Genomic DNA, 16,769 nt, shown 5'->3' with positions numbered 1-16,769 from the left:
GAGCAGCAGTTGCAGACTTTCAATATTATCCTTGAATAAATAAAAATATGAAAAATATAGTTTTAGGGGTCTAGCTCTTCCCTTTCCCATCAAACTCACTGCACTCTAGCTGCTATTAGTTAGGAGTTTTCATTCCGACCATGGTAAAGAAGAAACATAGAATCATAGGGTTCTCAGAAGCATTTGGCCATATGCATAGGCCAGGAAGAATTTTTTAAAAATGGATTATGAGTCTGACCTACCAGATGGCAGAGTTGCAATCCTAAGTACATTGAATACTATGAGAGTTATTTCTTAATAACATTGCTTTGAGGTTTAAATCTACACATGCTAATACTTTGGGGGCCCTCCGAAAAAGGGTAGATAGAGAGAAAGAGTGAAATAAAGGGCAGCCTCCTACCAGGAGCAGAATATATCCCATTAAATTGGCTTCAAATTATATGTGGGGTGCACGTACACATCACTGTCTGCCAGCCAAGCCTCAATCATGAGAAGCACAATGGCAGCCAGGTGGAGGGGAACTTGGCTTGAGGACGATGTGGGAAGGGGGATCCCATAAGCTTCCCTGCTAAGGGAGTATTCCTTCCTGCTCAGTCCAAGGGGCAGCTCACTGGCTCCTGCAATCACAGATGCATGAGAAGACTCCTAGCTGAAGTGGGTGGGGGAGGCGAGGCTGAAGCAAGCAAGGCAAAAAGTCAGAGCAACCAGCTCTTGTTGAAGAAGGAAGAATACTTTTGCCTGCAGCAGCAACTTCGTCAGTGTCAGGCTATGGAGAACAGGCTATGGCAGACAGATCACTGTACCATATCAACTAGAATTCTAAGCTCTTGGTTAAATGGTTCTTCTCTAAAATGTTCTCCACTCCACATATTGCTCTTTAGGAAATGCTTCCTTGTGGTCTTGCTGCATGAAATAAAAGGATGTCTTCTGCAGAAGGATGCAGGTAGAGGGAATACTGAGGATGTACATTCTGACTTCTGTTTCTTCTCCCAGAATCTGAAGTGGACAAACCAATTTGGCGGCATGAACTGACGATTGTTGTGCCCAAAAAGAAGGAAATTAATAATGCATCATGCCTCCTCATAATCACTCCTGCGAAAAATGATGGATCTGCTTCCAGTATTCTTTCTTCAAAAGATCATCTGATATATTTAGCAGACAGATCTAAATCGTAAGTAAAATGGGCCACTAGTTAAGAGAAGCTAGGCCAAGTTATCTTTAAGCTGGTCTTCTTTGCCAAGAGCAGAGACACATGACAAGTATGTAAGAATTAAGAACCATGAAATGCATCCAAGAAAGATACATCACTATTTATGTATTGCATGTTGATTCCTCCCTTCCTCCACCCATCAGAATGGCATCCATGACTGTCTCATCCCTTTTAACCTCTCAGCAGCCCATCATGAGAGGGATTTGAACCTTTATCTCCCAGTCTAACAGTGCAATGCTAAGCAGAATTACATCTTCAATGGCCTTAATCTGGAGCTCTTCTTTTTAAAAAATAGAAAATAGAACCCGTAAAGGAAAGGCCCTTCATGCCACCAGAGCCTGCATACCTGTGTATTGGGGGTGCTGCTTGCTCACTTCCTGAGGACATTCATGGGAGAGCTACAGTGGTGTCTGAGCCCTGCAAGGCACAACAATTCTGCCGCTGGGAACACATGCCTCACCATTCCCCTGACAACACCTCCAGCATCTCTTAATGGTCATGCTGCCCCCATGGCAGGCACATCAGTGGCAAGCAAAGGTAGAGACAATGCATGGGCTACAACCCCCCTGCCCATCAACACCTCCTCCCCCAACTGCCAGAGAACAGTCAGTTGGGACCACATGCCCTCATGGTCACAGCACAGACAGTGAGTCGCACAGCTGGGGAGAGCTGCACAGGACAGCACCAGGAGAGTTGTATGGCCCTCTCTGAGGTGCAGTCTATGGCAAGGAGGGTATGGGATTAACTGGTGGGAACAATCAGCTGGGTAGATGAGGGGGAGGCCACGTTCACTGGTGGGTTGGTTTCTGGCTGCCAGCCCATATTTCAGGGATGACCCCACGATGTGCCCTGGGCCACCCCTCTTGGTAACAAGAAAGAAGGGCTGGTGGGAGGCCATGAGCCACAGACACAAACTGCCCAAGCAGCCCCTCAGTGTGAGCCTGGCCCTTGTGCATGACATCCAGCAGATCCCCCAGGCAGCCACCATGGCCACCACCAATACAGCCAAGCCAGCCATGCAGTCACGGCCCCAGGACACAGCCCCCCTCCACTTACGGTGTGTCTCCAGCCTCTCCCTCTCAATCACTGCTCACATGGCAAAGAGGGTGGGGAGGCACTAAAAAGGGGCAACATGTCTCCCATGTACCATTTTAGTCCAGAGCCCGCAACACCCATGCCCTGGTCCACACTTTGATCCAGTCCACGGTCTCCCTCTCTGTCCATGCCACTTTTGCCCCACCTCCCTTGGAGGATGTAGAGACTTTCCATGGCATAGGGTCCTCTGTGGTTGCTGGGTCTTGGTACTGACCAATGCCAAGTGTCTGGAGGACAGCCGTTCCCTTCATGGCAGCCCGTTGAGAGGACGTCATGGCTCAAAGATCTGCCACCTCTTCAGTGAGGATTGCCAGCATGCAGTATTTTTCTGCACTATTCCCTGTTGAAAGAGAAACTAAACAAAGTTGTCTTCTTTCTCATCTCATTTTTGATTTATGTTTAGAATTTCTGGCTTGTGTTATTAGGCAAAGTAACAATAAATATGGCTTCATACATAAATCTTTAAAATTTAAGATTATTTTATATGGAAATGATCTTTTTATTTATTTCAGAATGTCAGTCTTCCATTCCTGAATGAGTGAATTTCATTAATAATTATTGGTGATCTGTCTGGTTATTCAGTTAATTGGACAAAATCAGAATTGATGCCACTGGAAGACAATATGTCATAGAGTGCTGTTACTGAGGAACATTTTCATTGATACCCTGATGCAGTTACTTATATTAGAATATTGATCCCAAGGAATATTAAGGATATAATCTTGTTGCTTTTTAATAAACTGATCTCAGATATATTATTGGATATGGATAGCTGGGCAACCCTAAACCTGTCATTATGAGGTAAAGTACATACACTCAAACTAAATATTATATCTTTAATTATATATGTTATGCATCCAAACCCCTTTTATATACCTTGTAGATATATTCATAAAATAAATACTTTGTTTCAGACCTTAGTGCTTATCATCAGGTGTATTTGTTAGCGTGTACCAAGTATTGGGATTCCTCACCTCAACTGGAGTATCCATCTTGGGATCTTTTAGAGACCTCTTTTTTATGTTAAAATGGATTTTGTTCCTCCAACAATTTCTGCAGCAAGAGAAGTATGGTGTATAATATCACAACAATATTAACTTGAACCATTCTCACTTGCTGAACTAACATGATGGACAAATTCAGACTTTATAACTGGGAAGAAATCTCTCTTAAGGAAGACTTGGAGGATAAGCAATTTTTATTTTAAATTAATTGATAGGTAAGGATGATGAATTCTTGTCATTTTTTCAACTGAGGTCTAAATATGATTTGACAACTTCTGATTGCAATATTTGTTGGTTTCCAAATATGGTCTGGCAGCATTGAATTCTTAAGAATCTCCCCACTTTTGGAGAATCTTATTAAATCAATACAGAAAGTGAAATCTACAATATTTGTATATAAATATTTGAGGCCAGTTAAGAAATATGATACACAGAGCCTTAGAGATGAATGGAATAATGATCTGGACCTTCCAATTTCGCTAAAGCAGCAGGATAAAGCTTTTTGCCATATTCCTGTTGCTACTATGCCTCTTGAGCTGTGACTTATTCAGCAAAACATTATGTTTTAAATATAATGGATAACACAGTGTCTTTTTACTAAAGATTTAAGCACAGTGTCTAACTGTGCAATCCTATGGCCGGCCCCAACGCCGGCGTGCCTGCAAAGAAGTAGCAGTGGCGCCGCCAGGCCGTATCCAGTGCCAGCAAAGTGCAGCGGCGCCAGCCCTGGCAGCAGCGCAGAGATGCAAATTGGGAGAACCAGAAAGCGTTGTGGGTGGGCCTGATGCGTGGCCACCTCCGGGCGCAGCCAAAGGGCGCTGTTCCCCACAAGCAGCAGGGGGAGGGGCCAGGATAGGCGCAGCCAATGGGCAGCACGCGATCCCGGCCAGGCCCCAGAGCAGCAGGCAAACTGCACCCATGCCGGCAGACCACCTCGGCTCGTGCATTGGGCGGGGCTCACAGTCGGGAAGGAGAGGGGTGGGCGTGGTCTGAGGACCTCTCCCCCGTTTGCCCAATGCAGCGCCAAGTCCGTCAGATACATTTGTGGTGATGTGCAGGTGGAGATATGTGACGGGAGTGTTGGGGGAGGGGCAGAGGATGAAGTCAGGCTCACAGACACAGAAGGTAATTGTTTTACAACTCGTTTTATTGCACTGGAACAAGTGGGCTTGTTTTTAGGCTAGCAAGGGAGCCGGGGAATTCTTCACAGCCCTCCTTCCCGCTCGGCGGGGCGGGGCTGAGATGCAGGCCGTGGCGCGAAAGTGCTTCCTGGGCTGCAGCCAACTGTCCGTCAGAGATGTTTGGGGAGGGCAGGACGCGGGGGAGCAGCCATGCCCTGGACGTGCCTGTGGGGGAAAAAGACACATGTGGGCTTTGCCTCGTTCCACTGGCGAGGCAAGCCCCACACTCCGCCATCCGGGAGGATGCACATAGTCGAGGGCAGCAGCGACCAGCTGATGCATGACGGTCTTGCGAGGATGCACTCGGCCTTGGCAAGCCTTTACCTTTACGGGAGGGAATGAGCTGGTCATAACAAACACCTGGTCGCATGTGGTTTTCGGGGCGCCTGCCTCTGAGGTGGCCAGGGGCAGCCATGGTCGCCCCCCCACCCCTGCTGGGCCTCACCCGAAGCGGCAAGTGAGTGGGTGGGGTCAGGTGAATGGGCGGTTTGCACTAATCTGCGGAATGGGTCCCCCCTCCCCTACCTCCTCCTCACCTGTCAGCGCTCCGTCAGTCATCACCAGGCGGGCATACCAGAGTCAGGGTACATGCAAGGAAACGGGAGAGGCTGCTGTAAGTTCGCCAAGTGTCACTCCCTTCTCTCACGGAAGGGTTAATTTGTTTGTGCTTAGTTAGAAGCAATTAGCTTGCATGAGTCCAGTTAGATGTTGAATTGTTCTTCCTGTCAGGGTAAAAAGGGGGTTAGCCAGACATTTGCACTTCTTCCCTTTTACAGGAAGTCCCCCCCACTTTTTCACAAAGTCCCCCGAGTGCATTCCGTGCCTGCCACCGTGAATGCCCTCACCCCCGTTCAGTGTTCAAAGGGGCAATGCCACGCAGCACACGGACAGAGGGACAGAGCCTCCAGCGACGTGCTCACTTACCTGAAGGTTTTGGCCGGCGCTGGCCGGATGTTTTGTAGGGCGCGGTCGCAGGTGATTGGGTGTGGAGAGGGGGGGGCTCGTCCACGCCGGGCACGCACGCTGATTGGTCCCCGGGATAGTTCACATCCTATGCTCCTTCGGGCCATGGAGGCGGGGCTGGGTGCTCGGAGAGGGTCCAGTTTTTCGCCGTTCCATGGGCGCCTATGGGCTGCGCCTTCTTTTTCTGTGGCATAGCTTTTTTGTGCCACTGTGGGCGTTACTGCTTCTGGAGGGGCTTAGGGAGCAGACTAACTCTGACCCCGCCCTGTTCCCTGCCCCCCCTGCGCCAGCGTGGGGCTCTACGCCACTCCTCCGCCGCCACCCAGGCGCCTGTGGCTTGCGCCGGTGCCGGCCCACCGGCGGGCCGGCGCCGCGTCCCAGTGCGGGCGGAAGGCGACTTATGCGGGCGTAAAGCCCAGATACGCCGTCACAAGCCTTAGTTCGGTTCCTATTCACTTTCCCCGCCCCTCTTAGGATTGGGCTGTAAGTTTTGGCAATAGTAATTACACAAAATACATCTCTTAAGCATATGATGTGGATGTGTTTATTCATTCAGCTCTTTCGGAAGGAAGTTATTAGTCATATTAATTTCTTGTTAAGAAACACAATTATTTTTGAGGATGCTAATATGCTGTTAAACTAGTTGACTGTCTCCTGGAATCTAACCAATGTTCAATGGAAATGGAGCCTATGTGCCCTTACAATTGCTAAAAGACCTGTACTTTAACACTGAAAAGACAAAAGCCACTTCCCTTAAATCATTGGATTGAAAACCATACAAACTTACCAACATTTGAATGTATCACACGAAGAAAGCAATTGCGTACCGACTTATTTTTAGGTATTTAAAACATCTTTATAGATATCTTTCTATTAATTTGCCAATAGGGCTTTTGTAGCCAGCATTGTTTTCTTTTTTCCCCCTATTTCCTTAATTTTTTCTATTTCACACTAATAAAACAATAATAATGTGCAAGGTTAAGGACTTTTTTGACATGATAAACTGTTTTTTAAAAATGCATGGTGACGAGAAAGCAATAGAGAAACTAACAATTCTCCCCTTTCTCATTACACTGTAATTCAAAGAGATCCAATGAAACTGATGGACAATAGATTCAGGGTGGGGAAATACGTGGTGTTGGGGTTAAAGAGTCAGTGTAGGATCTGAGAAACTGAGGTTTAAATCCCCATGTCTGCTCTGGAGTCTTACTGGGGGACCTTCAATGGGTCACACATTCTCAGCCCAACGTATCTCACAGGGCTGTCCATGTGAGGATAAAATGGAGGAGAGGAAAATAATTTCAGCCATGTTTGATCCCTGTTGAGGAAATAGATAGAGTATAAATTATGTAAATAAAATAAAATAAAAGCACTTCTTTGCTCAACAAGTAATTAACCTGTAGAATTCACAGCCCCATATGGCCCCTGGTTAATCTGATTTCAAAAGGCGATTAGACAAATGCAATCTGCCATGGTGAATAAATGGCACTGCCATGTTCAAAGGGAGTTTGTCTCTGAGAATTATAATCATTTGCTGCTGCCGCAATAGCAAGGGGAGGACTCTGTGTCTTGCTTGTAGGATCTCAAGAAGCATCTGGTTGGAAGTTGGAGAAAGCAGGACGCTGGAGTGGATGGACCAGTGCTTTTGATGCACTTTTCACTGAACTGTATTAGGCGTGACAGTTGTTGTGGGTTTTCCGGGCTGTATTGCCGTGGTCTTGGCATTGTGGTTCCTGACGTTTCGCCAGCAGCTGTGGCTGGCATCTTCAGAGGTGTAGCACCAAAAGACAGAGATCTCTCAGTGTCATAGTGTAGAAAAGATGTTGGCAGGTCATTTGTATCTACTCAGGAGGAGTGGGTTTGAGCTGAGTCATCCTGTAAGAGTTTCCAAGGGTGTGGAATGCTATTGGCGGGAGACTTCAATGTATCCTGAGGATGTTCTTTTGCATATGGATTGGTGCTTGATGTGCTAATCTTCTCTGCAGGGCTATTGTCGAGTATAGAGTGTTTTGTTAGCCTGGTGTTTTTCAGAACTGGAAACCATGCTCTGTTCATTCTTAAGGTTTCTTCTTTCCTGTTGAAGTTTTGCTTATGCTTGTGAATTTCAATGGCTTCCCTGTGCAGTCTGACAAAGTAGTTGGAAGTGTTGTCCAGCATTTTGGTGTCCTGGAATAAGATACTGTGCCCTGTTTGAGTTAGGCTGATTTTTCAGGTTGTCCAAGTCTGCAGTGTCTTTCATGTTCTTTTATTCTTGTCTGGATGCTACAGTTTGTAGTCCCGATGTAAACTTGTCCACAGCTGCAGGGTATACGGTATACTCCTGCAGGGGTGAGGGGGTCTCTACTGTCTTTTGCTGATCGTAGTATCTGTTGTATTTTTCGGGTGGGCCTGAATACTGCTTGAAGGTTATGCTTTTTCATAAGCTTTCCCATCTGATCAGTATTAGGGCTCTTACACAGAGAATGATCCTGGTTTTATTCTTTCAGAAGAGCCCAAAGATTATTTTCAGAGAACTAAAACTGGCTTCAGATTAACAAAGGGCCATGCCTTCCAGGAAAGCTCCAAATTGTGTGAGTCTCTGACAACCCAGAGGTCAAAATATAAGGACGAAACATTTTTGCAAAGATTGCCTAGAAGTTCACTCTCCTGCATTTAGAACATGTGGTTCATGAATATAAATCAGCTACCGATGAGCAATTTTATCCAGTCTCACATTCTGTTATCCAGTAATAAAAAAAGATGTTTGACGGCAATACAATTATCCAAGGGTCGGGATCACTTGAGACTGTTCCATGTCGCTTCAGGTTGTCCCCAACTGTCTTTTATTGACATGGCTTCTAAAGTCAACAGGTTGAAAGCTCCTTTTGTACTCACAAGTGAAGTGACTGTTGTCTCTCTGCAGGATCGTAGCAGTGCTGAGGCAGGTTCCCTTCCAGCCACTGACCTTTCATGTAAGTACTGAAGGGCTTGTCTGTACGGAAATTTCCCTCCGTCCCTGAATCCAGTCAGTCGATTCCCTGATATGCAGTATTGTTCCTCTGCGGCAGAATCCCCCTAACCACAATACAACAATGGGGCAGGCTTTTCATTTCAATAGAAAACAGAATTAATGTTGGGTTAGCTGGAAACTGCATTTCTGATGAAAGTCCACCAGAGGGAGGGACCAAAATCCATTTAAATATTCATTTAGGAAAGGCCCATTGCTTTTGCCAAAGGTGATCTACCTTCTGTGCTCCTCTCATTTCTTTTGTTCCAGAAACACCCATTAGGACGTAAGAAAATCAAAGGATTGGATATATTTGCATATTCCTGGTGGAGGTTTATGAATGATCCAGATGCACCACCACACTGGCTTGTGCAATTCCCGATGGTCAAGGTACTCCTCACGTTCATGTCCTCCAAAGATGGCTACGGATCCCAGAGACTCCGCACTCTTTCACAAGAACCCTGTATTTGTCCTCCAGACTTATGTGTCTGCAGATAATTGTGTTCTGGGATGGACTAAGAAATGAGATCATGTGTCCTGATGTTTCACATTCATCTCTTCTCAGAAACTCATGAGAATTACACCACCTCTTCTCCCAGAAAAAAAGCCCTGCCGTCTATACATGTAAAGAATTAAATCCCCAGCATGTCAGCAGCAAATGTTAGCTCATTTTGTTCTAGTTAACATCTGTGCCACAATTGTTAGCTCGGCTGATTCTATGGGAGGTTAGGCAACACAGGCCTTACATGGAAACCATTTGGGGGTGGTGTTGTCCTTCCATCTAGGCAACCTCTGAGTAAGCGTCTCTTGCTTTCCATGAGGAGGCTATTCTCATGTTTTGTCTCTGCAGGCCACCGTGAGAGCCATGGACACGATCACAGACTACATGATGAAAACAATGAAGAAAAACATCACCCGGTTCACACTGACAGGTATTTCCATGGTAAGTAGGAGTGCATTACTGAGCACGTTGTTCATTCTCTCTTGGCCGTATTGCTGCTTGTATGTGCATCATCCCTCCTGAGCCCCAAGCTCTGAGATTCAAGTAGTTGCTGTGTAAACTGTTTCTCTTCTCCCCTCCACCCTTTAAGTTTTATTCCATCTGCTTTCTCCACCCTGCAGGATGGATGGATCACTTGGCTGACTGCAGCAGTCGACAGCAGAGTTGCTGCAATTATTCCCATTGGCATGGATTTTCTCAACCTCACAGAGGTGAGATTCAACTTTCAGTCAAATATTCCTATGGAGCACATCTATAAAAATTCAGGTTAATGAAAAGTAGCAAGAAGCAGCATTTAAACATTCATACATTTTTTTTTCATTGGTTTAAAAAACGTTTAGCAAATCTTGCGTTGCATGCACGCTCTCACTGCTTTCCCATGGCTGCCCCGCAATCTCCCTCATACCTATCTGCTCCAAAAAGGTGGTTTCCATCTTTGGTTGTATGACAGTGGAGTCCTGAGAACAGTTGTATTGTCTATTTCAATCAGCTGATGTAGAGTATGTCTGCTTTGGATTGTACAGTCAATCGTCTTGGGTATGCTGGGGAAAGTAATACCATTGGTCTCACTAGTATTTTCCCCTTACACATTTTGCACACCAAACCTGAGCATGTTTGTGTGCAACTGTTAAATCAGATCACCAATTTTTTCTCAAGTTTACATGTTGGCAGTACATTCAATCACAACATGTGATCATTGCTTAATTCATGCCACAGCGTGTTCCTTTGAATAGGCAGCGCGTGAAATGTAGCTGAATTCAACTAATTAGAGGTGTGTAATCTGAATTTGGGATTCCGGGGAAAAGCTGGATTTTTGCAGAACTGGCTTAATACAACCTTCTCAAATCAAATCAGAGAATCATGGATCTAGTCCAGAAAACCAGTTCCAGATCCCTGGATAAATCTGGGTAAAACTGGGAAACATTTCTTCAACTTCTGGCTGACTTCTTCCTAGGCTTCTCCTGGGGAAACAGGGTGGGGCAGGAATGAGGAGGGAGTGAGGCAGAAGCAGGAGGAAGGAGGAGTGAGGCAGGGAGGAGGAAGTGAGTGGCCTACCAGTGCAGGAGTTCTCCTTCTCTGCCTGGCTTCTGTGAGGGACTCTGGTTCAGTTGGGCGAAGATGTTTCAACATGGTTAAGGAGGAATTCTCAGTTTTGACTTGATTCTCTCTATTTTTGTTGGTCCCCTTGATTCGTTTTGGTTCTGGGAGGATTCCATCCACTCCCTTGCTTCAGTATAGTTCTGTTTGCCTTCCTCTTGTGTTTGGAAGTGTGCCTTTGGCCTCTGCTAGTCCTTCCCCTGCATGTTTCTGCTTGAGAGCCTCCTTTGAAATGTTTCCCCTTTAAGGAATAATGGACACTGGCTGGGGGCACCTTCTTCAGGGGCCCATGGAGTGTTCCTGTCCTTTAGAGGACTGACTGGAATAAGCTCACTGCAAATTTGATAAGAGTTTTCTTGGAAAATTCCACCCCCAGATCCAGGGGAGCTCTAAGATTATTTTCCCCTTAGGGAATAATGGCCCAATAAATCTGGGATTCTCTGATCTATCTTAACTGGGTAAGAGAATCTTTACCAGATTTCAGGAATACTAGATTTTTGGAGGGGAAAGTGTCCCTGAAATTTGGACCTTGGATTCCCAGACTTTTTCAGGGGGTTGTGCACACCCCTACAAATTATTTTTTACTTCCCAGCAGAGACTCTGAAATGCTGTAATTTTTGTACAAGCTGCAATTCTGTGACTGGTCCCAACATCCAGAAACCAGTGAGAGAACACTTCAATCTACCAGCACATTCCATCAAGGACTTAAAGGTCACCATAGTTCAACAGAAACCCGTCAAAAACAAAATCCAATGAGAAGCTGCTGAATTGGAATTCATATGTAAATTTGACTCAGTCGGACTTGGATTGAATAGAGACTATGAATGATTATCTCATTATCAGGAGTAACTAATTTCATTACCAGAAGCAAACTGATCTTATTATCAGAAGCATACTGATTGCATCTACTCCCCTCTCCCCTCACCACATGTATATATCAGGCCAAATTCTTCATACCTGCCATGCATCTGACAAAGAGAAATTTGGTTCTCAAAAGCTTATGCTACAGTACAGTTGGTTAGTCTTAAAGGTCCTACTGGACTTGTTACAGAAATATTGAGTCTGCCTACCCCTAGGACACATGCCTAACTCTTGTGATTCCAATTTTGTGCAGAGTTTCCCCCACCAATACCGAGCATATTGTGGCTGGTCTTACAGGCTAAGAGCCTTCTATGAGATGAATATAACCCAAGAGTTGGACCACCCCCGTTTCAGTCTTCTGGCTTCTCATTTGGACCCACTGGGTGAGCAAATTCTATCCATGTCGATAAGCACAGTGGGAGGGAGAGTACAGTGGGAGGACAAATTTTAAAACTGCTGGTTGAAATCCATCTGTGATGGAAAGAGCAGCACTTCTCCTTCTGTGTTCTGCAGTGCCTCTATCCATTCTGCTCAACAGATGTCAGGCTCAGAGTGGGACATTCATACACCTGCCATGATAATAACCTTCGCTTTTTCCCTTTCCAGCATACAATGAGCGGTTCACAAACATATCCAAGTTCATAATCCTTGCATCGGGGGATGAAGTCTCCGTGCCTGACAACTCCCATTATTACTTTCCCTACCTAGAAGGAGAGAAGCATCTCCAGTGAGTTTGTACTCCAAAAGTGAATTTTACCTTCTGATGGCCAACATTTTTTCTTATTCCCCATGGAGAAGGAGAATGGGAAATTTCTCAACAAAGCAGAAGCATTGTCACTGGTTTTGGTTCAATATTAATTTTTAAGGAAGCAGCATATTTAAGATGGTGCCCAGCAAGTCCATTTATTATGTCAATAAATCCACCCATGTAAAAGCAATACCTCTGGTGTGCTTGTCCAGTACACTGAAGATTTTAGCCCAGTTAAAACTTCCTGTGTGGAATTTGTGTTGGCAATTCTGTGTTCAGAAAGGAATAATTGGGCACATGGAAGCCCAATTCAGATTGGGATTGAAGGAAGAGAGTATTAAGCCCCCGCTTTGACTGCATTTGATTTTCCTTAGAGAGATGCCTTCGGAACTGTTATTTGCCCTGTTAGATAAATCTATTTGTACAAATGTACCACATATATAATTTCCCCAATGGGGCAAGTAGAATCTCCCTTGATCCTTTTAATTTGGGGAAATGATAGGAGGGAGGGGTAAGTTTCCATGCACCACAGGCCTGATCCAGGTATGGCCGATGCATAACTGAGAATTAAGTTCTAAACAAGGAACTCTGAGGTCATGTCTGTTGCCAGTCCAGGTGGACTTTTCAACATGTAAAGCAGCTCTATCAATTGGCCAGAAATATAGGTGCTGAAACTGGTAGGGAGTCAGAATGAGAAAAGCCTGCAAAATCATATTAAACTGGATTTCTTCTTCCCCTCTCCTCTGACTTCTCTTGTGAATGGAATATGATCTAGGAATATCACAATGAGCAGAGAAAGGGGGATTTGTACTTTGGAGCATGCTCTACCCACTTTTTTCTCCTCTCTTTTGAAGACATCATGCACACTGGTGAAAATTTGTTACTGTTTTTAATTCCAGTGCGTACACACTTCCTTAGTTCTTTATATGCTGAAAAGCACTTTTATTTTTCAAAGCTAGTCAGGGAGGGGTTTCTAACTAACTGTCTGTTGTTGTGCACTAGTGTTGCAGAACATTCTATTCTCCATAAAGAATCTCTTTTCTTTCATACAAAGGGTCCATTTGGGTTTTAAATATATTTCTTTTTGTGTGGGAACATCCTTGGATGCGTGCGTCTTAGGGTCATGAGAGTTTCGAACCCCAAATCCTTATTTTCTGGACAAAAGATTTGTATATGAATCTCTGCAATTAAGTTGTTCCACAATTTTCTTCCTTTTCCTTTCCAGCATCATCCCAAATGCTGATGACAGATTTCTAGGTATAGAAATTCTATCAGATCCAATTCTCGTTTCCTATACGCGGGTCAAAAATAATTATCCACGTCCCTCAGTCTCTTGGCAGAGAATAATGGTAAGAAAAAGATACATACCCTGAAAGTCCTTCTGTGAAAGGAGTAGATAGGAATCTGCAACTTGCTTTCTAATTTCTGTTTGATGCTCCCATGGTGCTGCTACTGGAAAGTGATGTTTGAAGTTGTCTCTTTTCTGACCTGGAAAGTGCCAGACTGTTCAGCCTTTCCTCCTAGAAAAGTTCTCCAACCCCTTAATCTTGATTTCCTTCTTCTGTACTTTTCCCAACTCTCCAATGTCCTTTTGGTACACAGTATTCTAAATGAGTCTTTCATCATAAATTATACATATTGTCTGTTTTATTTTCCGTCCCTTTCCTAATATTCCCCAGCATAGAGTTTACTTTTTTCACTGTTGCAGCATCCCCAAGGACTCTTTACTTCTCAACAAGTTCAAATTCCATTGGCATGTACTTGAACTTTGGATATTTTGTTCCAGTGTGCATCACCTTACACTTATCAACCTTAAACTTCATCTGTCACGTTGTTGCCCACTTGCACAATCTGTGAAGATTCTCCTGGATTTCTTTGCAGTTGGCCTTCGGTTTCCTCATCCTGGATTATTTTATCATGTTCGGCTGAGAGTGAACAATTAGGCCAGGGGTTGCCAATTCAGGGTATATTTATTTAGGTTGCTAGAAATATGCCCTCTTGTTCTACTTACTCATCCCAAAGAACCTCTCTGCTGGTTTGACTCCGACTGCTGCCATAAACTCTTTCAATGGCCTTGAATAAGCTATTCCTCTCAGCCCCAGCTCCTGAGCTGTATTGCAGGGATAGCAATGACACTGACATTCTTAACCAGTCTCTGTGTGGCACTAATCTGTCCAGAAAAGCGGTACATAAGCACATAGTGCTTCTTTTTTTCTAGCTTACTGAGCTCACAATATTTAACAGTAGGTTGAAAACTGAATGAGCTGGTCTGCTTCCTGTCAAGTGTTTCAGAAATATTGGCAGACGTGCCCCGAAAAGCAATTATATTTGGTTATGAGGTGTGGCCAAAATTGTAACAAATGTTATAACCTGCCCTTGTCCCAATGGGAATCCAAATCAGCTTACATTGTTCTCCTTGTCTCCATTTTATTTTCCCCCAAACCCTTAGATTGTGTGAGTGGCCCAAGGTAATGACAGAAACTTTCATGACACAAGTGGGTTTCATGAGAGACTTGAGTTTACTAGATCTAAGTATGGCATTCTAACCATTGTGCCACACAGGTTCTGATAGCTGAGGGAAGTTTTTTAAATCCTTTTTGTTTTGTCAAAGAGGAAACATTTTCTACCCTCCCTACCTGTGCTGGCCTTGTCCCCCAACATGGGCCCCAAAATGGCTGACATTGTTCTTCTGTCTTCCATTTTACCCTCACAATAACAATCCTATGAGGGAGGGAACACGAACATCCTGGGTGGTGTGACCTCAAGAAACCTCCCACTGCCATGCCCTTTCCAGTGTAAGCTAGGTTCTTTGTGGCAGGCATACACATCAGCAAATAGAAGGATCTGTCTGAAAATTGGCTTCCAGCTTCAAGTCTGTATGAACCTGTAAGGAACGGGTCCTGCCCTGTGAGCCAAGGTCAGCACCTTCCAGGTGAATGACCAGTATGTGAGATAGAAGTCCGCACCTCCCCTCAAAGCATCAGACCACTACTTGCCTGGGCAGTGCAAGCCTGTGTGAGCCTGTAAGGAAAGGGCCCTGCCCTGTGAGCCAAGGTCCTCACCCCTCTGGTGAATGACTGGAATGTGAGGAAGAGGTCCGCACCATCCCTCAAATTATCAGGCCACTACTTGCCTGGGTGGTGCAAGCCTGCATGAGCTTGTCGGGAAAGGGGGTGTGCCCTGTGAGACGACATGAGGCAGGGGACCACAACTCCCCTTGAGCCATTAAGCCCACTACCAGCCAGAGCGCAACAAGTCCCTGTAAGCCTATAGGAAATGGGCATGCCATGACCCCGAGGTCACCTAGGTGACCCCCCCCTCTTGCCACCTAAACAGTAGCACAGGAGCATAAATGGTCTGCATAACTCTTTTGGCAGTGTTGGGGAGGGTGACTTGAGAACATGAACTGCCCCTTGAATTGTCACACTAAAAGTGAACAATGTGGCAGACAAAATCCCTTACCACAAAACACTACCACTAAGATCTAGAAATCAAGGAGCATCAGAGCTAACCTGAAAATTCTGCCTCTAAGAGCAGGTCCTCCATCCAAAAGGCAAGCACATTAAAGCAGTTGGGAAACTTAACTCATCCTACACTGCCAAATCCTCCCAGATACCACTACAAGACTTAAGCCTGTGATGAAGAACCTATGGCTTCAAGGAGGGGTCCCAAGAAACTCTCTATCAGGTGCCATCACTCTATAGGCAAAATTAACCCTCGCAATGGCCAGAACCTGCAGAGCCCTCACTTGCAAAAAGGGCTGAAGTGCTCAAAGGCCACTAAAAAACAGAGCACTCCCTTAGAAGAGCCCTGACTGTAAGATTGCCCTTATGATACTGCCCTATTAAGGGAAACCCAATGACACAAAATCTTTGAGATGGTGAGTGAAAGGCAGGCTCAATGTCACATTTTGCCATTTAACTGCAGACCTCACATCACCAAGCCACCTTGACTGCTGGTCAAAGGACCTATATGCAGAAAAAGAGGGGCATCAAGGGGTCAGCACCCTTCTCTCAGCACACTCCCTTGCTATTTTGTACCAGGACCCTAAACAAGGATCCAACATCCATGTGAAACCCACTAGCAAATAAAGGGGGATCCTGGCGCCTGGAATATGCAGCCAGCAACCACTAAGAACCTTCAGATTTATGGGACAGGTCCCTTCTCCAGTTTGTTGTTTGTTCGGACCACCCGTCTCCAGTTTGTTTGAACCACCCGTCAGCTTCCCATCATGCCTACCTCCATGCTCCTGATATTTTCAAGCCATGAAGGTGTTGGGGGGGGGGCACCTCAGATTGGGCATTCATGGCCAGATCTACAGAATTTCTAACCCTATCCCTTGTGAGGTGAATTCCCAACAAAGCATCCAGGGTTGAATGGACTGCTCCACCGAGTACACAGATACTAGGATCAACAACAGCCCTATGAACAAGGTAACTGCTGTCAAAGCGATGCCCTGTGTTGGTACTGCAGGAGACATCACCTGCAGCCCAAACTGCTAGTGTACCCTATCTCAGGGTAAGCCAGGCTTCAGGTCGGCCCCCACACACTGAATTCCTCATCACGCTGCAACCATGCAGCACTAGCTAAATCATTATGCCCTTTATATTATATCCAGGTACC

The 16,769-nt window shown here is 45.3% G+C and overlaps 1 protein-coding gene across 1 annotated transcript in view; it reads left to right on the top strand.

Moving 5' to 3' along the window:
• LOC129326318 (autocrine proliferation repressor protein A-like) overlaps positions 1-16,769 on the top strand; it is a 37,117-nt gene that overhangs the window by 14,113 nt on the left and 6,235 nt on the right. The window contains exons 3-10 of the mRNA XM_054974472.1: positions 994-1,171; positions 8,356-8,404; positions 8,710-8,829; positions 9,290-9,382; positions 9,562-9,651; positions 11,652-11,781; positions 12,005-12,125; positions 13,372-13,495. Of these exons, the coding sequence (XP_054830447.1) occupies positions 994-1,171; positions 8,356-8,404; positions 8,710-8,829; positions 9,290-9,382; positions 9,562-9,651; positions 11,652-11,781; positions 12,005-12,125; positions 13,372-13,495 (905 nt within the window). The remainder of the gene's footprint in view (positions 1-993; positions 1,172-8,355; positions 8,405-8,709; positions 8,830-9,289; positions 9,383-9,561; positions 9,652-11,651; positions 11,782-12,004; positions 12,126-13,371; positions 13,496-16,769) is intronic.

Source organism: Eublepharis macularius, chromosome 3, assembly GCF_028583425.1.
Source record: "Eublepharis macularius isolate TG4126 chromosome 3, MPM_Emac_v1.0, whole genome shotgun sequence".
NCBI classification, from domain to species: Eukaryota; Metazoa; Chordata; class Lepidosauria; order Squamata; family Eublepharidae; genus Eublepharis; species Eublepharis macularius.
Note: the sequence above shows the minus strand (reverse complement) of the source record. Positions and strands in the feature narration are given on the sequence as shown.